Source organism: Leptosomus discolor, chromosome 10, assembly GCF_034619465.1.
Source record: "Leptosomus discolor isolate bLepDis1 chromosome 10, bLepDis1.hap2, whole genome shotgun sequence".
Classification (NCBI taxonomy): Eukaryota; Metazoa; Chordata; class Aves; order Leptosomiformes; family Leptosomidae; genus Leptosomus; species Leptosomus discolor.
The window spans coordinates 19,366,357-19,391,537 of record NC_141400.1 but is presented as its reverse complement, the minus strand read 5'-3'; the positions used below and the strand labels follow the sequence as shown (position 1 = coordinate 19,391,537).

Here is a 25,181-nt window from a genome sequence, read left to right as displayed (position 1 = left end):
CAATAAATGCCTAAAAGAAACTGCCACGAGCAGGATGCTTGTGGTGCGTCCTTTGTAGGAGTAAACTAAACGCAGCTCTGGATGAGTAATGGAAGAGACGATCCTGGGCAAAAATTAAAAATGTGTATTTTTAATACTTTAAAAGCAATTCTGAATCTTAATCAGCTGACCTAAGGTTTAGGGCAGAAGAGTAGGTGAGTGCACTAACTGGTAGTTATACTACCAGTTAGTGCACTCTTAGAAGTTAGTGCACTCTTAGAAGAACTTGCTGCTGCGATGTTTCCTGGTTTTCATTCCGTGTTGTGGCTTTCAGACAGCTACGCTGATACAACACCTCCTACTCTTGCTTTCAGCGTTTTCAAGGGGTTTTGTTTAAACATTTCCATTTTATTCCTTTTACACAGAGTTCTGTTCATCAGTGGTTAAGCATTTCCAAATAAGCCCAATTCTTGGTCGTGATGTTCCAGAACTATTTGAACTGATGTCAGAATGAGAACGCTGCTCATGTCAGTTCTGAATTTATAGTGTTTTAACATCTATGCCAATGAATTTGAGCGTAGTTCACTTACTCCTTTTTCCTTCTACTAATCCTTCTTATTTTAAAAATAGATTAACAAGAGCAATGCTAGGTAGTCTGAGTGGGCCTGATGGTCATTTCTGTTTTGCCAGAGTTTCCTGTTTTCTTGCTATTTTGATTAAAGTGGTTTTGTGGATGGAGGGGCAGGGACAGAGGAGGGGTAATTTAGGAGGCTTGGAAACACATTGCCCATTCAAAAAGTATTTCTTACTCTCTTTTTTTCGTGTGTGTATGTGTTTCAATTGTGCAGGAAATGATTCAAAAGTGGACGGCCTGGTAAATTTTGAGAAACTCCGAATGATTGCCAAAGAAATTCGCCAAGTTGTCAGAATGACCTCAGCGAACATGGACCCGGCTGTCATGTTCAGACAAAGGTGTGCAATTTAGAAAGTCAGTAGGATTGAAGGTGGCTCGGTGTGGGTAGGGATCTGGGTCTGTGTGTGCATCAGTACGTTAACATTTCACTGTGTGACTTACCATTGCCATTCACCATCCGAACCGCAACCTCCGTCAAATTACAGGGAAACAATTGATGCTTCCAAGATCTGCTCTTAATGACTACTAAATCAATTTGTTGTCTTTAAAAGCAGAGAAGAGTAATTGTAATTTTTGCTAAGTAAAAGGTTAGTGTCAGTAGAGTTTTGGGAGAGGTATACTACCATCTGTAGATGAGAGGGAGATACAAAAAGCACCTAAATCACCCTTGTAGGAATCTGAAATGTTGCTTCAAAACGAAACCCCACTGATAACATATTAAAAACCAAACAAAATAATTTTTATTTGTTCTAAGCACAGCTTGCTCCACCTGTATAATGTTTGATATGTTCAGGCTGTAAGCAGGTGGAGGGTGTTTGCTTGTTTTATTTTTTCTTTGGGTTTGTTTTTTTTCTGATGCATGATATCATCAGGCTCTGTGCTAACAAACGGCAGAATAAAAGCCCCACGACTTCTAATCTGGTGCTGATTAGCTCCAGATTACATTTAGTGGAACTAAATATTTTCCTGCATCTGTTTGCTTCCCACTGGCTGAACCGAAAGCATCATCGACTCCATCGTGTCCCTGCGGGGGCCCTGATGCCAGTACGTCCCTGTTGTCCTCTCCTCGCACTCTTAGTTTGCCTCTCGAGCTAACGGGCCAGACAAAAACCCTTCAGGGTGCAGTTTGGGTGGGGAGCTGGTGACAAGGTGACACCCTGTGCTGAATCACTACACGGTTTCTACTTCAAAAAAAGGACGGAATAATCTTCCGAGTCGTGTGCCGGGTGTGTCTTCCCGGCACAGGGGAAGCCGAAGGGACAGTTGCTCTGGTGAAGTGGGCTTTGTGCAAGCCCTGACTGAATTCCAGGGAATAGCTCACCTCTGCAGCTGGAATTGGCTTTGAGTTATGGATTCAGTTACTTCTGTGCAGCGGAAGGCAGTAGCGCCTGCAAGGGTATTAACTGTGTATAAGAGCAGAGAGATTTGGTGCCCCCTGGTCTTCCCGTGGTCAGGATTCACAGACGACTGTGAATCCTGCCTGGCTTTGGTTTTCAGGGCTGACTGTTGGGAAACATAAGTATTTTGTTTAAAATCGGTCCACTCAAGGTTTGAGACAAAAATAACAGACTCCTTGTTAGTGTTGTTTAAAGGCGGATGTGTTTCGAAGTGGAGGTTCACCTTCCTACTGCTGGATTTGAATCCGCAACGTTTCCTTTCTAACATAAAGTTATAAAGCTGCTTACTGAGAAGTTACGATTGCTTTTCAGAAACTTTGGCTTTCACAGATAAAATCTGTCTATAAATAAATTTCCTTGATGCCCCATGTGCTTTCTTAAGACCTTATGAAGTCTAATCATTAAATGAATTTTAACAGTAAATAGTTACCTTTAGTGTGCTTTTCAGAATTAGCGAACACATTTTAATGACCATCATTTAAATTATGCACACTGACATAAAATGCTTAGGCATCTAATATTAGAGATAGTGCCAAAGATTAAAAGAAAATAATTCCATGTTTTCATGTCATTTATATTCATTTTCATTGCCTCTGGTGTTTGATCTATCAGTTTGTGTTATGAAGCAGCCATAAATGTTTTTGAAGATTAAAAATGAACAAGAAAAGATGTTTGTTAGCGGTAACATGAGATTTGCTAGCAAGTTCATTACCGATTAATATAGAGCATCTAATTTTTTAGTGTGTATTCGGCAACTAGCTTGTTTTCCAGCAAGCAATCAAGAGAAAACAACATCATAAACTTGAATACTGATGATGATTTCTCATACGCTTACTGCAGTCCTAATGCAAAGAATAAATTAATTTAATCACACCTTCTGCAATATGAATAAGTGGAACAGTTTTCGCTCCCTCCATCAAAATTGAATTTGACTTATGGGAAATACTTCACAAGACAATTTAATGCAAGTTTCATTTTAAATTTGTAGGCTAAACTTAAAACTAAACAAAAAACTGATAGATGTTCTTCCATGTTGAAGTATTTGAGCAAGTCCTGCCCTTGCATTCCATTAAAACATTGTGTTATTGTTTGAGACGAATTTTGCTGTATAGAAATTTTTTCTTTTCTGTTCTTTCCTGTCTACATCTTTCTTCCTGACTCTCAACTGTTTTATTTTTTTCCTGTGCTTTTCTGTTCAAATACATGCTTCAATGTATATGGCTCTTGCTTACAGGAAGAAGAGGTGGAGAAGTTTGGGGTAAGTGTAGAGATGAATGCGACTAAGATAAATAAAGATTATGCAACTCTTAACATACTGCATCCTCCTCGTTAGTGCATGCATCTGAAATACAGCATGCATTTTATTAACCCTGCAATACATATTTTTTGGAAAACAGGAATAAGGGGTTACAGTCAACTGCAGCTATAAGAATTCTGAGTTGCTTTTGTGTACTGTACTAGATAAGTTGTTTGAGTTTTGGCTTTATGCATAAAAAACCCCTGCTGTGCAGTTGTATTGGAAGGCAAACTATTTTGGGAAATTCATAACTTGCTTTTTAACACGTAACAGAAAAGTTTAAGCCATTCTGCATTTTAAACTATAAGGAGACTTTGAATTGTGATAATTATGTAGTAATTTCCTCCCTGAAGTTTGAGTTCAAGCTTCAAAAAAATTTATATTCCGTATATATTTAAAATGTATCTCACATTTCATACACCAAAATCCTCATGGATTTCACTGGGAGTCTTGGTGGTGCAAGGACTGAATAATGAAGTGACTACAAGTGGGCGTGCTAAGATTGGCTGGTGAAATTCCCGACTGACACATGGCAGCAATTTTAAGATGACGTTGTAGCCGTATTTTATGTGTTCTTAGGTGTATTTTTGCCCATAAATCTGTGTACCTGAGCCAATGTGCCTTTGCACTTTGAAACTGCTTTCCATGCCATGAGGTCTGGGTCAAAGCCAGCTCTCCGTTAGCAGCCGGCACTTTGCCCCCAGACGTGCTCTGCCCTCCCTGCCCTCCTCGCAGAGGACGCCCGGTGCGGCCACGCGACTTGTCAGCAAAAAGAATACAGACGTTCCTGTGCAGGGGACGGATTTAACCCACCAATAGGGGTGGGAACGGTGCCAGGACTTGGGCAAGACAAAGAGCAGGTTTGGATGCTGGTCCCTGGTGCGGGAGAGCAGGACTGGCAGCGTTGGGTGGTCATGACCAGCCGCTCACGGGGAGCAATAACTAGGAGCCAGCTGGAGCCACCGTCACTTCTAACCCTGGTCTTACTGTGAGCACAGGGGAATGAGGAAAAATCACTTTGTAAAGGAATTGAATTAAATTGCCTTAAAAAGTCCAGACTTAAAACAAAAACAGGCTGTACATAAGCAATAAAATATTTATATGATTGAAAGTAAACATTGTATAGTTCCCTGTTTCATTGTAGAATAGATACTAGCTTTGTTCCTGTCTGCAGGAGATAGGAGTACCCCCTTGGTTTGAATAGTTGTGGACAGTCTGTCCTGCCTTTTGCTGCTCTTTGTCTATAATAACGTTACTTTTTTATTTAATTAGGCTGTAAATTTCTGCCAGTTTTTAAGCTTATATTTTTCTCTTGGATCGATTCATTTAACATCTTTGAAAATACTGCGGTCAGCTCTTTCCCACCATTTCTTGTTTTTTAAGCTCAACGTGCCCAATTCCTTAGACTTCCCCAAACAATGTTTCGTTCTGACTCATTTAGCTGTTACGGCCGCTCTGCGCCGGAGATGGTTTGTTCTGCCACTTGTGATTCTGTAAACGCACCGAAGATCTTGATGAACATCTCTACAAATAATTTTGCCTTTTAAAAGAAAGTTATACTTCTGAATGTTTAAAAAACACCACAAATAAGAAACCTTAAACAACTTTACGGACACTTTCCATTAGGATTTATGTGTAACGTATGCTGTGATCTCCGTTTGTAGTAAACACGTTGGGGCTGGTGCGGTCCCAGGGCTTTTGGCATCGAAACAGAGGTGATGTGTGTATTTGAACTGCACCAAGATCAGCTCTTTGGTCAGTGATTCAGCGTGAACAGGAGTGACTTGTCAGGGAGAGCAACTGCTGTAACAATCTGGGGATTGTTTGGTTTTGCTTCCGTTGCTGATAGAATTGGCAGCTCAAATCGCGGAGCTCTGAGGAGCGTCGTCTTTCAGACGTGCAAGTCGGGACGTGTGTGTGTGTGTTATCGCTGCCTTCCTGACCTCTGCTGGGATACTTTTTTTCTTTAACGAGCTACTCTTCTGTAAATGTTTTTATTTAATTGGAGAAAAAAGTGCATAATACAATGTACTTTGCATATTTACCGTGATTTTTCTCCTTATGCAAGCACTGTCAGAAGCTCAGTTTTCTGAGCGGTTTACACTGGTCGGTCACTTCTGTGCTCAGCTGAGTTGCAAGAAGTTTCTGCTGTCAGCCTGATGCAAACAGTGGGTACCAAATGCCTTGAAGGACAAAGTTTGTCCGCTCTTGCAGTCGCAGTAGTGTGAGGTTTTGCAGAGCAAGACCGCAATTCGTTAGCAGAGCCGAGGGAGTCCTTTACGCAGCATTGCGCCTCATTCTTGCTAGTTCCACCCTTTCATATGCAATCCTTCTCTAGACTCAAATTGCTGCTATCAGTTTACCAGAATATTTTCAGACAAGTGTTGTTTTTAATGCTGTTCATCTTTTTAACTCATTTGCATCAGCATGCAGTAGCCCTAACTGAAGATTATTGGTATTAATCTGCTTTATTATTGGTATTAATCTACTGTAGCTCCTCATTGCTGTTGAGAACTAAAAATTTACTGCTTTGCTCTTTTCTTTTATAGATCTCTGAGCCAGGGCAGCACAAACTCGAACATGCTGGATGTACAGGGAGGTGCTCACAAAAAACGTGCCCGACGCAGCTCACTTCTGAATGCCAAGAAGCTCTACGAGGATGCCCAGATGGCGAGGAAGGTGAAGCAGTACTTGTCCAACCTGAACGTAGAGACAGACGAAGAAAAGATCCAAATATTGTCACTTCAGTGTGAGCCTGCATATAGCACTCGTAAGTACAGTGATCTAGAATGGTGGCACGGTCTATGAAATCTATAAAAATCTTGTTATTTCCCTAGAAATAATCATTTAAGATCTTTCTCTTCTCCCTTCAACAAAAAATACTGTGCTAAGTGCTTGTTTGTCAGTTCATGTGCTAATGGTTTCACCCAGCCAGCATGTATCTTCAGATCTTGGTTGAGCTCAGAAAACTTCACTGATGTTCTCTGTTTTGACCTTTAGTTCTTAAACTGTGTGTCTTTTCATCAGTCTGGAAGGAAATCCAATAGTACATTAGCTCTGTTCTTGCCCTGCTGTCCTTGTACAGAATTAGGAAGGATAAAAGTAACATTTACTGTATGAACGGCAGGAAAATGAAAACAGACAAAATCAATATAGAAACTGCGATGGATTACAGCTTAGAATAAATGCAGATTGTTGAGAAGTTAGGTCAATATTGACTGATGGGATTGACATGGCTTGACAGTCAACAGCTGAGGGGTGCAGCAGGACAGTCTCCATAATCTGAACTCCTGTGCAACTGTCTTAACAGTTACCTGACCTGCTGTCTTAGGCAGTTCAGTAAATTCTTATTTAGAAAGGAGAAATGGTAATTGCATTTTATTTTGATCCTTGTAAATTTTCACTTGCTTGAAAGGTGGGTTTGCTTCAGAATAGAAGAGTAGCTACCTTGCTAATCACAGTAATGTTTTGTGCTTATCTGTTGTCCAGATGCATCATTTTAAGACCTTTTTTTTTGTCCTCAAGTACAGCTTTGTCTCTGAGGAGGTAAATTAAGAGCATGACTAGGAGGTGGCATCATTTTTTCTTGAAGATAAAATTTTAAGTCCTTTGCATTACTCAGTATTAAGAATGCAAATCCTTGTTGTTTCCCAAGGTCCCTTCCTCTGCGGGTTTTTTTAACATTTCCTTTTGAGCAGCACTGAGGTAGGAATCCTGGAAATGGCCATACTTGATTCCCTTTTTAAAAGTGTTAAGTTCTGTGTATTCACACTGGCCTTGCACCTGCAGCTGTCAGAAATCACAGGTAGCTCTGAACAGCAAGGAGACTGCACGGTGCGCTGTGAGCGGAGGTGTTCTGCTCGCGCGGTGTTCGGGGACGTCAGGGCACAGGGAGCTTCTGCTTCGAGGGGACACCGTTGTGCGCTTTGTGCTCTACGCCCCGCTGAAACAGCAAGTTAAAGCGTGTCAGGATGCACTCTCAATAGACTATCTACTGCAAATGTAACGTGTGGTCATACTGTGCCCAGGAGAAAAACGTGAAATGAGGTTGGGTTTCGGTTGTTTTAAAGAAATAATTTCATATCTTGTTTGTACAGGGCTAGCCATAGACATTTGGCAGCAAAAATAGGGAATATATACTGACTGGTTTACTATGTATAGTTAAGCAAATCAAGTCCTTTTTTTCTTAGACTTCAAGAAGGGAAAATGAAGGTTAAGCAGCTATACAAATATATGTACAGTAGAGTGGCATATTATTGAAGTACCTATTTTTAAAAACTGGGGGAAAAAACCCAAAACCAAAAACCCCAGGCAATTGGTCTGGTTGAGATGATGCTCATACTTTGCAGCAAGGCTGGGGGGAGCAGGGGACCAGCCAGCCCCCTCGTGGTTTTTTGTCCTGGTGGAGCAGGAGCAGTGCCCCGCTGCCGGGGGGGGGGGGGGGGGGTTTCTCCACACTTGCCGCATTAAGCCACATTTAAATTTGGACCAAGTAGCTTTGAATCGAGGAGCCTGGTCCGTGGTTTTGCAGATTGTTTTCGTGCAGATAGAGGGGTGTTTTGCACATCCTCAGAAGAGTAGGAGGCACAGCCTCCAGGTCTCTTACCTCAGTAGTAAGGTTCTCCTGGCCTTGCTTGCAGAAGGCAGGAGCAGCAGTAATGCTGCAGTCCAGACTTTTCCAAGGGAATTTAAGGAGAAGTCAGGTGGCCTTAACTTCAGAGTTTATTGATTGCTGTGTGACTAAAGTAGAAATGGAATCCGTGCCCCATCTTGTAAATCAGTTGTGCCACCTAGTGAAAGGTTTGGTGCCAACTGCAAAACAGCTTCGGTGGCATTAGGGGATTTTGAAGGAGATGCCGTTCTGCTTTTGCACCTTGGGTACAAACATCTAAAATACGGACCTTAATTGTGGTAGAAACAAATCACATTTTTTGTCTTTCAGCGAAGTACCTCTATGACACTTTAAGGAGTTTATTTCTTTTTAACACCATTTCAGGTAACAGCCTCCTCAGTGTAACGAGATAGGTGTGTTTGGAATGGAAATGCTTTCAAATACATTTTACCTGCTTCATGCTGTGGTTCCTTTTCTGGATGGTTGTACCCAGAATGACTGCAATAATCCTTCAATTCAAAGTGCAAGATAGTTATATGTGATTTTTTTCCCCTAACAGTGACAAAGAATTTAAGTGAGAGAAGAGGAGGGAAATCCTCAGAAATGTCCCCAGTACCCATGAGATCAATTGGCCAAACTGCTAAAGCCCATCAGCATCAACAAAACAGGATGAGTCAAGTTCTTCAGGTTCCAACTGTGAATTTATACCCCAGTAGGAAAAAGGGACTGACAAAGGAGCACGTCACATTCAGTGAGTATCTTCAGTTCCCCTGACTGGAGGGTTTTAGAAATGCTGTTTGTAGCTGGGTGGATTATTTGAGGTGCTGGTACGCTTCATTTACTTCATTCACTTGGAAATATCTGAAGTGTGTTTTAAGAGGGCGTGCCATTTACTTAGTCATTTGCACAATTTTTAATAACTCTTCTTAAAACAGCTAATCATAAGGTGCTGGGGCCAGACATGCTCTTGCTTTAGTTTCCTTCCTTGTAAGTGAGCACTTTCTGTGACAGTATTTATGTTCTGTGTACCCAAACAGCATACAGACATCTCTTTCTTTTTTTTTTCTTGAACTAAAGAATGCCTTCTAACTAAAGTGATCCTCAGATCTCTCTTGAACAGGTCAGATGTACAGTGTTATGTCTTTTGCTGTGTATCTCTGCATTCTAAAGGGATCTTGCACAAATGGAGTAAAACAACTTTGCTTGTTTCTTTTCATGATAAAACAAAATGTAATAGGTTTAGGTGAAACCCTTGAAACAAGTCACAGATGTTTAACCTATTAACCTCTGGAACACTATTGTAACAACATTATCGTCAAATGGAGCAACGTGATATTAGTTGCTCCTAGTGAGCATCAGTTCTTTTCTGCCTCTAAATTTGCTAGTTGCAAAGCAGTATTATGTATTAAAATGCTTTTGACCTATTTGCATAACTGTTGTATCATTTGAAAGCTGCAGTTGTGGGTTATTAAATAAAGTTAGTTGCAGTCAGTAAATAATAGGAAATGATTCCATGATACATCAATCATCAATATCCATTAAAATAGCTTCAGAAAACAGTATATTGCAGCATATAAAATAATGTTTCCAGTTATTCTTCGTTTCAAGTCTCCTATTAAAAGCCAGTGCAACTTGACATGTTCCAGAAGCTTTGCTGAGAGGTGTTTCTTCATTCCCATGGGCTGAGTGTTCAGCTGACTGTTGTTTTAACGAGCCGTTGAGAACTTTATTAACTCCTCAGCACTGTGTCCTCTGCAAGTTGGTCTCATAGTGAACAAGAAATACCAAATACCCAGTTTGCAAAGAACGGTGGTGCACTAGTTTTGCTAAACTTGCGAGGTTGTGTCTAGTGCCCGTGAGTGCAGATTTGAGAACTCCTGTGGTTGTGAAGATCTTGAACGGACTCGTTGGCTGTGACGCAAATTGTTTTTAACGCTGTCCCAACAGTGTCGTGGGCAAGGGTTTCCTCCGAGCTTTATACATTACACAGTTTTTAGTCCTTTGCCAAAAACACGACTTAGTGTATCTGTTCCGGCAGTTCGGTTGTGACCTGAGTGTTTCAACACACTTGGGCTGAGCAGCCAGCAGGAGCCGTGGCCACAGCTGATCTGGTCTAAATTTGAAATGGAGGCTGCCTCCACACGAGAATTCATCTGAGCATCCACTCTGCTCTTTGCCGAATACTCCAAGGGTCGTTCCACATGGTGCTTATTTGTGGTTTAAGCAGCTATCACTAACTTGAAAGGAGAAGATGCAGTAAATGATTCCGTTGTTTTTCTAGGTACAGGCTCCCCGCAGAAGTCGCTAAGCTTGTCTGAGGACGTAAGTAGTAAGAAACAAACAGATGACACGATGTCCATGGCATCTTCTTTGCACTCCAGCCCCCCTGCTTCTCCTCAGGGCTCTCCACGCAAAGGTACGTGCGCTGCGTGAGCGTTCACAGCGCGTGTTGGCGTCCCTCACGGGAACTCGCGCCTGTGTTGCACTAAGGCCAGGGCGGGCAGCAGCAGGAGTATTTGTTGTTAGAGACGTGTAAGAGAAATAGTAGTTTAGAATAGTCATGTCAAGAACAGAATCGTATCTTTCTGTGAACAGACATAGTTTTTCAATGTCTGTATATGCTTTGGCTTAAAAGTCACCTACAGTTTAAAAAGGGGAACAGTTGTTCTCTTAAAAACTGCTGACGTGCTTCTGACAGAATTCCCAGTAGATGTTAAGTGCTGGCGCCTGCCACTGTGTCGGTTCAGATTGAGGTGGCTGGTTATAGGAATGAGATTCGCAAACCTGGGGGTTTCTCGAAGACCACGGTGTCGCACAGAAACAGCGGCATCTGTTGAGACATCTGATGGTTTCGCCTAAGGTAGCTGGAATATCAGGTGATTAGAGGGAGCTGGAGATAAAATGGTGTCATAGTACTCCAGGTGGTTTGGATAGCTGCAGAAGTAGTGTGTCCATCTAAATCCTTGAGTTGCTGTTCATACTTTTTGTTCTTGTGCACAGGGCTTTGTATACATCCCTGTCTCTCATGATGCCCTGAGAATCCCTTTATTTTTGATGTCTTCGTCTTAAAAGACCTGCATCACTTCATCATTAGCCAACCTTGGATGGGAATTCATTTGAAATCTCTTTAACACCACTTTGTAGTGAGCCAGTGTGGTCAGTGTTGGACGGTGTAAGGCATTTCTCCCTCCCTTCTGTGCTGCTTTTGCCTCACTGACAGCCCAAAGCCACTGGATTAGCATGGCACGGCATGGTGACTTACTGCATCTTCTCACCCGTTTCAGTGGGAGATCATGCTGGTCTGTCCACTTCTGCCTTCACAAGATGCTGTTTCCTTTAGGAGAATGCCACTTACTTTACTTAAACACAGCCTATGTATAAGAAGCTCAATTGCTCGGGTTGCCAAACCCAGCTCCACTGAGGTTTTTTTGAGCATCGCTTACAAACATGTTGTTTTTGTTAACTTTCATCTGGTTCTTTGCAAAGAATATTTTGTTTCTTTGGGTTTATTTCTTTAATTCAACTCGCTTTCAGCATATTTTTAGCACTGATCTAATTTGATTGAGGTGATCCGTACCCTGTTGTGTGTGTAGTGCTAAGAGCTCATTGAACTAAAATTAGGTGCTTCACAGACAGCAGAAAGACATAATTTTAGGCATGAACACATTCCACTTAATCTTAGATGTCATTTTCTTTTGAGGTATACCCAAGTGATATGCAAATAGGGTTGAAGAAAAAATGTTTCAAACTTGGGATGTTATTTTTGCTGTTATTTATCTCATCACTTATCAAGATCTGCCTGTGTGTTCTTTGTTGTAGTCGGTAGCATCCAGAGGTCGGATAACTGCAGTCAAATGAATCTCTCTGGCTCTTCCTCATCGCTCGCCAGTGAAACCAGCAACAAAAACAGTGGACAGCGCAGCTACGGAATAGGTGGGGCTTACTTACAAAAGAGAATTCAGATGATTATCAAAGCAAGAGACAGTTCTGACACACATGGGAAGGGAGAAAGAGAGGATGAGAGTGAAAAGGCAGAAGCTGAGCATGAGCACAGGCAAACGAAGGGACCCCGGTTTAAAAGACTTAGGGAAAGAAGCTTCTCCAGGGAAAGGACAGCTTTTGCTGCAAAAAGGAAAGCAGAGCACGTTGAAGCCTCAGAAGGGAGCGAGAACCAAAAGGAGTCAGACAGTGATGCTCTGAGTACAGCAAGTATCTATAGCAACAGCAATCTGTGGACATCTTACTGCCTATGCATGAAGCCTCGAAGGAGAAGAAAAACTCTATGATGTATTTTTTGGAGAAAGACTACGATGTCCACTTTGTTTCAGATGTGCTGATTTTATCGAAGTTATTCTAGTGTTATTCATTTACATGTTTAAGCTGTTTAATGTGCTTCCCTTCCAGATATTTGTGTCAGTTATTTATAGCTAATCACCCTTACAGTGCAGTGAAGACAATAATGTGAAGTTTAGAAAATCAAGGAACAGGTACAGTGACAGTTCTGTTATTTAGTGTTTCGCAAATGCCAATGAAACAGTAAGTTCTGCAAGACTCTCTTAATTAGCCTCTAGATAGTCCCTCACATGATGCAAAATGAACGTTCACTTCAGCACTGGTGTGTGTTTGTGTCGGTCACATCTTCTGCTGACCTTTTCAGCCCAGCAAAGTCTTGAAATTAGTTTGTTTATATGTGTCCCCTGTTATTTCGTGACTTGGCTTTCAGGTAGTGTTAATCTCCTTGACGAAGGGGAGTCCTTTTGTTCACCAGATCTTTGAGGTTCTTGAAGTGTCTTAAAATTAAGATGCACTGTGAGAACGTTGGTTACTGTGGTACAATTGTGTTAATTTTAAGGAGTTCATTAGACAAAGTAAAGAATATGAGGCATTAATTATTGTCAAAGGAAGGAAAACTGAAATTTAATCTTAAAAATGCTGGTCTTATGTTTTTTTGCTCATAAGGTTCAGGTTTTTTAGTTTGATAATATTGATATTTTATATGCATATTTGGCCTTAAAATCTTACAGCAATAATCCATCTTAAGATGTGAAATATCTCAAATTGTGAGCTGTAGCCTCAGTGGCATGTATACCAGTGGCTCCAGCTGCCATATTATACGACCTCTGTGTTTTTTATGGACTTAAAGACATCAGTCTTCTGTATTAAGCTGTGTGTATCACTGGCACGGCTTTCACACTGCCTGATCATTTCACATTTTCACCCAGTTGATGTAAATATATGGCAGTCCAGCTCAAAGGCTCTTAGGTAGAAATGAAGTGAGAAATCAAGTGATTGGCAGGAATTTGGAAAAAAAAAAAGCTTTTCTGAGGACTGTGTTAACAGTGTGTTAATATGGTCTCCTGTAAAGAAAGACCATGCTTTGACTAATTTACAGATACTTGTTTACCTATACACGAAGCAGTTGATCCAGTATTTTCAAATAAAAGTTCTGATTTTGTAATTTTATGCATGTAGTGTAAGGCATATCACGGACTGTTTCCTCCTACTGAAGGCAGGGATGTATTTCCTGACGGGCAGTGGACTTGCTATAGAGAAACCCACTGGGAACTTAAAGGAAAAAATATTTAAATTTAACCCCCCCCCCAAAAAAACCAAACAAAAAACCCCAAAACACTACCATGGTCATTAATCTTTTGCCCTCAGTTAAAGGGGAACAAACCGCAACTTTGGGCCAGAGAGCTATTTTTAGTTTTTAAAAAAAACCCCAACAACTTAACAGACACTTCCTGATTTTTGTTGCCTGACAGCACAAGAGAATGAGGTTTGGTCTGCCCATAAGATGGTGCACGGACTTATCTAAAGAGATGGATACTCCAGGGGGCTTGAAATCTGAATATCCTGAATTTGCTGCTGCAGTGGAAGGCACATAAATCTATGGGGCCTGCTGGGGTTCGTCCCAGGGTACTGAAAGGAGTCAGCGATGTTATTGCTAGACCTCTCTGTTGTTTATCAATGATCTTGGGACTCTGGAGAAGGTATCAGACAACTGGAAGCTAGCAAATGTTACTCCAGTTTTCAAGGAAGGCAGGAAAGACAACCCTGGTAATTACAAGCGTGTCAGTCTCTCTTCAGTGACAGGTAAAATGATGAAGATGATTACTCTGGGAGTTACTGAAAAATGCTTGAAAGACAGTGTGGTCACAAGTCAAAGCCAACATGGGTTCATGAAGGGAAGGTCATGCCGTACTAACTTAATATCCTTTTAAGACAAGATTGCCCACCTTGAAAGCGAAGGGAAGGCAGCAGATGTGGGTACCAGAGGTTTTAGCAGAACTTTTTGATACCGTTTCTCACAGTATCCTTCTGGACAAAATGTCCTGCACATACACAGTACTATGGGTGAACAGTTGGCTTGAAGGGACAGCCCCATGGAGCTGTAGTAAATGGGGTTCCATCTTGCTGACAACCAGTCACTAGTGGTGCTCCGCGGGACTCAGTTTTAGGTCCAGTGCTCTTCAATGTTTTTATGGATGGCCTGGACGCAGGGAGTTGAGTGCACACAAGTAAGCTTGCCAACAATGCAATGGAAGAGCCATTGATTACTTCCAGGCCTGTAATGCTGCACACGTAGTGAACCGGGCGAAAGAAGAGATTGTCCCGCTGTATTCAGCCCCTCTGCGGCCCCACCTTGGGTGCTGTGTACAGTTTGGGGTTTCACAATAGAAGGAGGATATAAAAATATTGGAATAATGGAGGGAGACCAGGCACTAAACCTGAAGGATGTCAGAGTGTGGCTTCCCTCAAACCAGCCCAGATGCACTTGCCCAAGTTCAGTTCATTTCAGTTCTTTCCCTGATTCTCTAAGGTCATTAAAATAAATTGTCTAGGCAATTGTCCATACGGAGGGCTTTTTCTGATGCGGTCTGGGGACAGGTGTCCCATCTGTAATCACTTCAGCTGTACCAGCAGAGGTGTCTACAAGATATATGTAGCCAGAGCCCATGGAAGTCTCCAGGGTAGTAGTCTCTTTTATGTTCACTCCAGGTACTAGGAAGAGGAGGTGTTGGATATATGGGGCTGTATACATTATTGGTGTTTGAAAGAAGTTATTTGAGGGTAAGGGTAAGAAAAGCAGAAAAAATGGATTATATATTTTGCTCTGAAACTGGTGAGGTCTTCAGCGAGACAAGTTCTGGTGTCTGGTCCAGCCCCTGCCAAAGTTGCATTTCCCGCTTTTGCTTCCTTCTCTATTAATTTTGGAACAGAAAATAAAATGTGAAATGGACCATATGGCTAATCCCCTAGTGCTAATAGCTGGCTTTTACCTTAGTCAGCGTCTCCTCATCCGTTGCCAAAATCTTTTTTTGAGTCTCACACGACAGTAGGGCAGAGGGATAGTGGGAAATTCACGGGGTTTGTACTGGAGACCTCAGCGCTTGCAAAATTGAAGAGATCTGATCTGTACACCCACTATTCGTGCTGCAGCTGTTGATCCTGTTTATGTAGGTTTAACCTTCTGGTCTGGAGAGTAGTGGAGTTGCAGGTGAGTTATTGGTGTCACCAGACTTGCATTAATAAATGACATCGCTAGATGCTGAGAGATGCTAAAAGCTTTAGTACCCTAAAAACTTCAATGGACTGATTGTATGCAAACAGGGTTTGATTGTTCTTTCTTTTAAATATCCTTACTGAAATCTGAGTGTCAATACTTTGTTGTTGTACCTAGTAAACTCAAATTGCTCTTTGACCAAATGTTCTTTTCTCCTCTTCTTTAGGCTACGCCCTCATACCTTCCGCTAAATCTGATAACTTCTCGGACTCCAGCCACAGTGAGATTTCATCCCGGTCCAGCATTGTGAGCAACTGCTCAGTGGACTCGATGTCGGCAGCGCTGCAGGACGAGAGGAGTTTGTCCCAGTCTCTCATTGTGGTGGATTCGGGAGGGGCAGAGAGAAAAGAGCATCCTCAGCCGCTGGCTGATTACGGCCAGCCATGCCCAGGGTAAGACGCAACTGGCTTGGGTTGGGCTTGGTGGCCTGGTGTCAGAAAGGGGAACAAAGCTTTGGGCAGGGCACAGGTATGCACTCACTGTGGTTGTTAAGCTGGGGCTAGAAGCTGGAGCACTGGCTGCTCTGTATAGGACCACCTTGTTTTCCCAAGGAGCTTACAGTATTACTTGGGTATGCAACAGTTTGTTCCTATCGGTGGGGTTCAGATGGATGTCTCTTGCAGGAGACTGCAAATGTGTGAAAAGCCAGGATAATACTTAAATCAGTGCAGTGGTGAGAGACAGCAGCGCAGGAACAGGGTATCACCAATTCTTGAGTCAGCAGTGCCAGTCACTTAACGTGCTCTGATGTGGTTTTTAAGGATTTTCATTGTTATCGTTTGTTGCTTAGGCAGACTGGAAGCTTTCCACCACTGTCTTCCTTCGTTTCCGCACACAAGGTCTTGTTACTTTAGTGCAATGAGAACTTGCCACTTCAAATTGGACATTTTTGGTTTTGTCTTCCTAGATGTTAAGCCTTGATCCGTAGGATTTAAGGATTTCTTGGGATAGCATGTTCTATTCTCAGATCTTGAGGATTCAAGTCAATAGAGTTGCTCCTTACTAATTTTTGTAGCTTATATCTAAAGCAAGGAAACGCTTTTATGATTGAACTCTATGAAGAGCTGTGTGTTGTTTCTGTATAATTGATTATAACACACCAGTAGTCTGTGGTCTTCTCTCCCCTGTAAAAAAGCTCGTTAGCGTGTGCTTTGCTGAAGTGAGGCAGCTCTGAAGAAATGACTGATTTGGTTTATTTCATTGGACTAAAATGGGAATTTAAAGACGGGCTTCCTAAACAAAAATAATTCCCTTCTCTAAAAGGCGTGACACGTGCTGAGAGTTTGGTCAGGGCAGGAGCACTGTACTGAGGAAATGCCCTTCCGTGCTGGCTGGGAAAAGCCACCTTCAGTGGAGGCTGAAGTAGAGTGATCGGCACTGAGGACACTGCTGCTCTCTAAACTTGCTCTTCTCTTTGCAAATTAAAAGCAGACTGTTCATGTTCTGTGGTTGTTCCTTTATGCCTTAGTTTCAGAGAGTTTTGGAGGGAAGAAAGCAGGTTTTATGCTAGAACTTATAAAATAGAAAAAGCAAGGAAAAAAAAAGTTGTTTGCACATATCTAAGAAATGTTCCTCAGTTTCACAACGTGTCAGTAAACTGCTGAGGGGTAGTGTTGAATTTTAATGTGCTGCCCATGCATTCGTTAGCGTAACCAGAAATAGGTAAAGAGACGTGAATAATGTCTAGCAATCGTCACTTCGTGTATGCTAAATTCATGGAAACCCGGCTTCATTTTTTTCCCCCTTAATTATGCATTGACAGAGATTAGAGATTTAGCAGCCGTTCCTTTAGACAATAAATTCTGTACTTGGGTTTTCAGAATCTGTCACTCCAGATCGTTTCCACAAATGTTACTTATGCTCGGTATTTCCAAATGTTCTTGAAATACAACTACCTCCACTCTGTCTAAACAACTTTATGTTGCTGCCAGTGAAGGGGTTGGTTTTTATTCTAAATATTCGTTGTGGTTTTAGTTTATAAATGCAAAGAAAAATGTGGTAGGAGCCTGAAACTAAGAGGCAATTACTCCTCTGCTTTCTGTCAGGCACTGCCTTGCTGTAGTTGATAGAGGAAAGCTCTTGTGGACCAGATTTTAATGGATCTGGGGTCAAGCTTGTAAATGCCTGTGGCAGACTTGTTATTCCCTTGGGAATAACGTCCCTGCTGCCTGTGCAGTAATGAGTCGGGAATAACGGTGTCTCTTGTCAGTGCTCCTGTGTGACTTGACCTTGCTGCCTACCTGTTTTAAAACAGAGTTTCGTTGTCTTTAAGACCAGATAATTGTCTCTGAGTGTGTCACTCTTATTTTAAAAGCTTATGAGGGTTTTTTTTTTCCTGATTTCTGTTGTTTTCGAATGTAGCTGGTCAATCACTAGGCCTGCTCTCATCAGAGGGATGGCTTTCACGTCCTCCATGAGCAGCGAGGAGATCTCCCATGAACATATCACGGTAGAGGCAGCAGATAGCGGCCGGGGAAGCTGGACTTCATGCTCAAGTAGTTCTCATGACAACTTCCAGAACATCCCAAACCAGAAGAGCTGGGATCTCCTCAATTCTTACCGTCACACCCAGCTGGACGGACCTATAGCTGAAGTTGATCCCACAAACTGTTACTCTGAGGAGGCTTATTTGTATTCTGAAGCGTTTTCCAAAACCAACAGGCAGTCGAAAGCCAGCGTGGAGCTCGATCAGTCTCGGCAGAGCTGGGCCTCCTCCAGCTCGCTGTCAGACACCTATGAAACAAACTATGGGACAATTAAGCGGAGGGGGCTGGAGAACTCTACAGCAGAGCAGACGGAGGTTTTGGACTCTAAACCGGGCGCTGATACAACGTACAAAACTGTTACTTCGAGTACAGAAAAAGGCCTGATAGGTAAGCCAAGCCAACAGCTTATGGAAGCTTCTACATCTGGTTTTCATTTTGATATTAAGTTGTTAAAAGAAGTGACACCGGTGGGTCTGGGGCTGGATGGCATGTTAAATTCAGCTTTACGTGTGGTTTTGATCAGAACACTGCGCAGACAGCGTGTTTTCAAGCCGCCGCCTTTTGCATTAGGAAAATTGAACTAATAAACCAGCCCACTTCCCCATCACTTCATGGGTCTGCAGGAGAGCTGTCTTCATGAAAATGGCAGGCAGTTCCTTGCTGTATGGCCTTTTATTTTTTTTTGGATGATTTTGGAAACACTCCTCACTGTAGACATTAGTCTGGCAAGGAGCAACGAGCGCGGCTTCTTCAGGTCCCTATAATACAGGCTTCCCATCAACCCGAGAGGGAAGAGCATGACTGCTGAGTGGTACAGAGCAATCCCACCTCTCTGGGGCTGAGGCACCTTTCATCCACAGGGCTTTGGTCTCTGGAAGCTCAAGGGCAAAGCAGATTCCCTTCCTATCTTTGTTCTGTTGAACTGCCATTTATTTGGTTATACAGCTGCAGTTTGGCTGCATATGAAAGGAGAAAAACCTATAAAAAGTCTTTGCAAAGATGCGTAGTTCTACCAAGTGAGATGTTCTTTCCCTGTCCTGGTGAGCTCAGCAGCCAAAACTAAAGGGTTAGGAGCAAGATAAAACACGGAGCGCAAAGCTTTCTAGACTGTGAGTCAAAGGTGCAGCTGAAATGCAATTTAATTAGTGACTAGATTGCTGGAGGGGTTTATGTTATCAAAGGTAATTGCCTGAATAAACATTGCACGTAGGGTAGAGGTCTTGGATTGTGTTCCTCCTCCCTGGCTTTGCAGAAGAAAGGCAGCGTGGTGGAGCCTTGCAGAAAACTTGCTCGCAGCTCGCTCCTGTGCACGTGCTCTGCCCTTGCAGCCTCTCCAAGCTGCTCAGGAGCCTCTGAGCTGTTGTAGTCGAGGTGGCCTGTCAGCTCTTCAGTACATGCTGTCTTTGCTCACAGCTCTGCCTGTTCTTAGTTCAGTTTACAGACTGCACCATGTACCTTCCCTCCTTTGTGCAGTCGTGGCTTAATGGTAAGAAATCCTCAGCAACGTGCTTCAGTGGGGCACGTGCACGTCTGCTTAAGCAAAGATCCGATATCCCTGGATGCAGCTTCTGGTTTGCAAATGCGAATCTGTTAGCTGTTCACCATCATACAATGTGCCGAAGATATTTTCACTTTCTTTCACCGTTTGCTTATTCTCTACAAACAGCTTGCTGCCAGAGTCTGTAATGACTTCATGAGTTCAGAATTTTGTAAACAAAACATGAATCTTTGGTTTGATTGCTTAATGAGTGCTGAATAGTCACCCAAAAGAACTGGCACAAGCTTTCTTGCCTGAAACCTTTAAAACGGAGCTGGAAAGGCACTGCCCACGTACTCATGGCAGAATGTGGTCTTGGCAGAATCAGTAAATGCGATGACTTCGTAACTTCACAGGCATTTCTGCCCTCTGCAGCATCAAATGATTCTTGCTGCAACTTTTGCTTGACCAGCGGAGGAGGTGTGGAATGGTGATGTGCCATTGCTGTACGTCCAAGGGGAAAAGCTTTTCCACTGCTTTTACCTATAGTGGGCATCAAAATTTATATTGCTGCCTTTTAGTTACTCTTAACCAAGTTACTCTTTAGTTTGCTCTTAACCACTGTGTGCAATTTCCCTCGTTTTCTTTACGAAGCAAATATTTGAGTAATCCGCTGCTTGGGAAGGGAGGATTACTTGTGAAAGGGTTTTGTAACCTCCTGAGACTGTGAGTGGGTGACAGAAATTAATGCCACTCAAAATGAATGTCCACTTAATGCCCTGGACGTTAAATGCTCTTAGAATTTTTACATGGATAGAATAGGTAAAATATTGTGAATTGGAACTTTACACGTTGTTCCTACTTTTCTTACTACAGTAGGCTAGATAGCGGCTCTCGGGAGCCTGAGGCGCTCTCCTTTAAAGTAGAATATACCCACCCACTCCTGCAGAACCAACAAAGACCGAAGGTGAGGGGTTTGCTCGGAGGACCCAGCCCTTCCCCAGCTCCTTAGGGAGAAGAAAACCTCCTTTGCTTTCCCTGCTTTCTCATGGGGGCCCAGTTAATTGTTAGTTGAGAGGAAGTGATTCCTATATGTCAGCATTATAAATCTCTGCCTGTACCCCTGTGTATCTGCTAAAATGTGAATTCGGTTTTCTTTATTTTCTGAAAAAAACAAGCAGGAACCAAGGCCATCAGGTGTGAAACAGCTCTCATTCCTGATAGCAGCACCTGGAATCTCCCAAGTCCAAAGAAATACTCCTTTATTTTCCCCCTTTCATGTTCTTGTAAGATAAGAAAATTCTGCAGCTGCTGAAATAAATGAAACTGTAACGAACATGCGCTGTTTAAAATGTATCCACAAGAAGAATGCAAATTCCCTCAAATAGATTTCAAAAATTACCCTGGCTTTGAAACTGTCCTGTTGCAACATGTACATGGTAAAAGCCCGATTTAACATGCTCATGAGCCCCAGACGTGGGGGTGGGTGGGAGGGGAGGGAATTTAAAACCAGTTAAGCTTTGGTTTGAGAGCCTGCGTGACCCGAACTGCCCGTGAGCGGGGAAGGGACATAAGCTGTTGTTTGCTATTAGAAAATGCAGAATAACAAGTGCAGGCTCTGTATAGAGTTTGCCTCATAGGAGCAGTTACATGTGGTATTGAGGTTTTTTTCTTCCTGTAGCATAGCTCGTTGGATGGTTTAATGTCTGATACAGTGATGTTTTATTAGAATGAATTTCTGTGAAGCCACTGATGGGTCATGAAGTAGGTGGTGTTGAGGGCAACCAACAGTTCTTGCTCTCGGTCCCTAGCACGCTGCGCAAAGTGACTTTGGGCTAGTTGCCTTCATTTCTTTTGTCCCAGTTTCCCAGCCCATAGCAGCCAGTGGGAGCAGACTGGGCCGGCAGCATTGCCGTGCTGGCTCTCCGGCCGTAGCGAGGAGCTCCTCCTCAGCATCCCCCGGTGCCGCAGGACTGGGGAGTGTGACAGGTGCTGCAGTTGCAGGCTGAATGTAGAGACGGTTATAGTCCCGTTTCTGCTCAACTGGCATCTTGCCTAACGAGTTCACGAGTTCTGTTGCTACTCTGACTTCTTAAAATCAGTAGAAAACATAAATGAAAGCGTAAATATCTGCTGCTGTCGTTATAACCAGTGTTTCTGCATTTGTATTTTGTTATCAGTTTCTGTTTTGCCATTGTAACATTTCATGATTTTTTAACGTTTTGTTTCCTTTGTTTTCTTCTTTAACATTTCCATTGCTTATTTCTTGTGCCAGTGTACTGTGTCACCTCACCTAAGAAGGACGATAGGTATAGGGAGCCACCGCCCACCCCTCCGGGATATATGGGGATTTCTTTAGCGGACATAAAGGAAGGATCGCCCCACCACCCACACCTAAAACCTCCAGACTATAGTGTGGCAGTGCAGAGGTCAAAGATGCTGCACAGTGACCTCTCTAGACTTTCATCAGCTCCTCTCGGTAGTGAACCAGTGGCCTGTATTTCATCGAAGATGCCTCAGTGGCATAGTCGGCAGCCGTCCAGCCCCAAACTAGCAGATATGACTGACGCAGATAGTGAAGAGGATGGTATGTGCAACACCTGACTTGGTAGATGTTAAGTGAACTGCTGTGTGAATCTGGTCTGTGCAGTGTTTACTTCCTAATGATGTTCTGGGCTTTCTCTTGGTCATTCTTGGAGATTAAAACTTGATTAATCTCTACATATACAAAGACGTTTGTATGGCTGTATGCACATGCATATGTGTATGCATGTATATACACGTTTAAAAAACAAACAAGAATGCCTTCCCTTCAGAAAAAGCATGTCGACACCAAACAGACTCTAAATTCTATATAAATAAATGTTTACATTAAAAAATATACATATGAGATCTCCAAAGCACAACTGAGACACTTAAGAGCATGTAGATACTTTTTTTTGTCTTTAAAATCTGTCCCCTCTCAGTGCTGGTGATGACTTTAGGGGACACTGTCAGGCTATAAATTCCATATGGAAAAACTCCAGCCTCTCTGGTTGATTGACTGCTGTCCTGCGGGTTCAGGATGGCATCAGGATGGTGACCAAAAGTGGATTTGGCGGGGTCTTGTACAACTCTTAACTCGTTCCACGTTTGTGTTCTCCTGAGCTGGCATTAAGCTGCCTTATTCCTCCATGGAGATTTCTGGGGATTGAGTTTAAAAATGTTGAACAAAAAACCAGCAAATTTCTGTTCTTCAGAAAAATGTGTTTGATAAACCCTGACTTCTCAGCCCAGCTTGGCCTGACAGCGTTTCTCCCAGTTAAGTCTTTCATGATCTTGTTTGAAGCAACAGCCAGTGCTGCTGAGCACGGCGTGTACTGGGTGACCAAAATGCAAGAGATTTTTTCTGAAAGAGACTGCTTTTGTATTGTGTCAAAACTGACTTCAAGTGGGGGGAATTTTTACTTAATTGTTCCTCTGCTGATTTGCTTTCAATACCTGTGCACCAATGTGATCTCTCTGTACCCTTTCCCAGTGAACTCCTTTTTTTATTAGAATATCGTTGTTTCCTTCAATTTCAGTCTGGCTTAAAATGGGCGTGGATTTAGATTAAAACGATTTCTGATGCAAAATGATCCTATCTTGGCCCTTTAAAATATGTAAACAGTATTTAACACCTATATTAGTACTGCGATTCGAGTTTACGGCAAGACGTAAAGTTGCCCAGCATTAATTCAGTTGGGATATTAAACGTTTTTGATGTAAAAGTAAGGAAGTAATTGCTTCAAACATTTTAATCCCAGTTTTTCTAAACTGAATTGAACCATGTACTTTTAGATACCCCTCTTTCACTGTTTTTAAAGTGCTTGGTTGATTTTATTTGGGATACAACATGCACTGCATGATGGGAAGTAATCTACTGGCTTTTCTCCCGAATCCGTAGCTTTTGGCATATTGAGAGCTGCATGCGAAGGGTTTTGGGAGGATCTGGGATTTTCTGTTTTGCACTACATCTTTATTGTATGACTCGAATACCTCAGACCACTTGAGGGGTTGATAAATGGCGATGCTGAATATGTTGTGGTCAATGATTGAGACAGTGAAAACGTCACGATGAAGTAGTGAAGTCTTCACAGAACCTGTAATCACTGGGCGCTGTTCTAAGGCAGGGACTGATGGAATAATTTCTTTTTTTTTTTTTTCTTTTCCCTCCTTGTTTTGCAGAAGATGAACAGGTATCAGCAGTCTAACCGTTGGGCTGTTGATGGAAACCACAACACAGGGGGTGTGGGGAGAAGGACCCCAGGATTCTGTTAGCGAACGCTGACAACTTGCTGCTACTGACCTCGGGCGTCGCGTTCGCCTCTCACGGCCGAGGGGGGCCGGGCTGGGTCACCCCTCTCGACCTTCCTTCACTCTGCCACCGCCTGGGAGAGCTCCTTCTGCCTGGGAAACAGAAACCCGTTCTCAAGGAGCGGACCTGGATACCTGCGGTGGTGTCTGGCGATGGACCAGGCTTCCTGCGTTTGGGAGGACCAGTTGTCACCACCACTTGAAACTGGGGAGCATTCTTCTGTATGATACCCTATAATCCTTTGGTAGTTTTCCATCGTCGTTATTTTCTACATGACCATAATAAGTCTAAGAGTGTTATTTTATGAACTTTAAAAAAAAAAGAATATATCAAAGTGTCAGCAAAAGCGAAGGACATTGCTGAAGTATCTGAAAATAATTTATTAATTTAATTCTTTTTTTTTTTTGATGGGAATTTCCTTTGTGTTGGGAGTGCTCTGGTTGGCTAATATAAATGTTTAGTTAGTGTGATACTAAATCAACTGCGCATAAACTCTCATGCTCTGAAAATAAGCGTAAAAAACTAGAGATGGGACATTATCAGGTGCAGAAATACGTGGATTTTGGAGGGGGTTTAGGTGAAATACAAACAAAGCCCTGCAGAGCAGCGCGCCGGGCACGCAGCCTCGCCGTCTGCCGCTCCCCTCCAACACGGACACGGCAAAACCCCTCCGCCCTTGAGGTGTTTTTTGGAAGTTTTGTAGCTGCCCGCCAGCTGAGGCCCTAGCTTGCAGGGAGCTGTTGGGGGAGGTCGAAGCTTTCCCAAAAAGCTTTCACCAGGTTTTGCCCTGCAGAGTTCAGCATGCAAAGCGAGCTGCTAGAAACCAAAACTAAACCATGTGTTGTGGGTTTTAAGATCATCCCACACATTCTGGCCTTTTACCAGAGTTGCACAGGATTTAGGTGCAAAGGTTATCTTTAAAAAAAGGAAAAAAAAAAAAAAAAGTAAGTAAATTGTAAATCACCTTCATTTCACAGTAAAATCTGTGAAACCAAATATTGAATGACCTAATGCTTCTGTAAGAGCATAACGCATTTTGTGATGGGTTAAAAACCCCTGTTGTGTTCATCTGGAAAATACAGATGATCTCAAAACGTTTGATTTTTAAATCCTCGGTAAAAACCCTGGTGGCGTTGATGTCAACGGCAGGTTTGACTTACAGCCAGCCGGCGTTAACACATGATCCTCTAGTTTGACTGTGGTCAAATAAATTGCTTGTTTGATTTTGCTTAGCCAGCCAGAGCGCAGAGGGGTAAAACTGGAAATACCTGCCATTCCTTTCTTTCTCCTAGCCCATGATGCCCCATTCTAGTGTTAAAATTGGACATGAATGTGTGAATATGTATTTAAACATTTAATTGTAAATCCTTGTTGTGATGTTTACAGCCTAAGCTAG

General features: G+C 42.6%; 1 protein-coding gene across 1 annotated transcript in view; it reads left to right on the top strand.

Annotated features, from left to right (window-relative positions):
• The window catches only part of RAPGEF6 (Rap guanine nucleotide exchange factor 6), a 127,411-nt gene extending 102,956 nt beyond the window's left edge, over window positions 1-24,455 (top strand). Inside the window, exons 22-31 of the mRNA XM_086471081.1 lie at window positions 828-951; window positions 3,245-3,268; window positions 5,857-6,077; window positions 8,479-8,670; window positions 10,201-10,335; window positions 11,739-11,852; window positions 15,653-15,878; window positions 17,848-18,359; window positions 21,725-22,036; window positions 23,656-24,455. Of these exons, the coding sequence (XP_086327207.1) occupies window positions 828-951; window positions 3,245-3,268; window positions 5,857-6,077; window positions 8,479-8,670; window positions 10,201-10,335; window positions 11,739-11,852; window positions 15,653-15,878; window positions 17,848-18,359; window positions 21,725-22,036; window positions 23,656-23,681 (1,886 nt within the window). The 3' untranslated portion in view covers window positions 23,682-24,455. The remainder of the gene's footprint in view (window positions 1-827; window positions 952-3,244; window positions 3,269-5,856; window positions 6,078-8,478; window positions 8,671-10,200; window positions 10,336-11,738; window positions 11,853-15,652; window positions 15,879-17,847; window positions 18,360-21,724; window positions 22,037-23,655) is intronic.
• The last annotated feature ends 726 nt before the right edge of the window (window positions 24,456-25,181 follow it).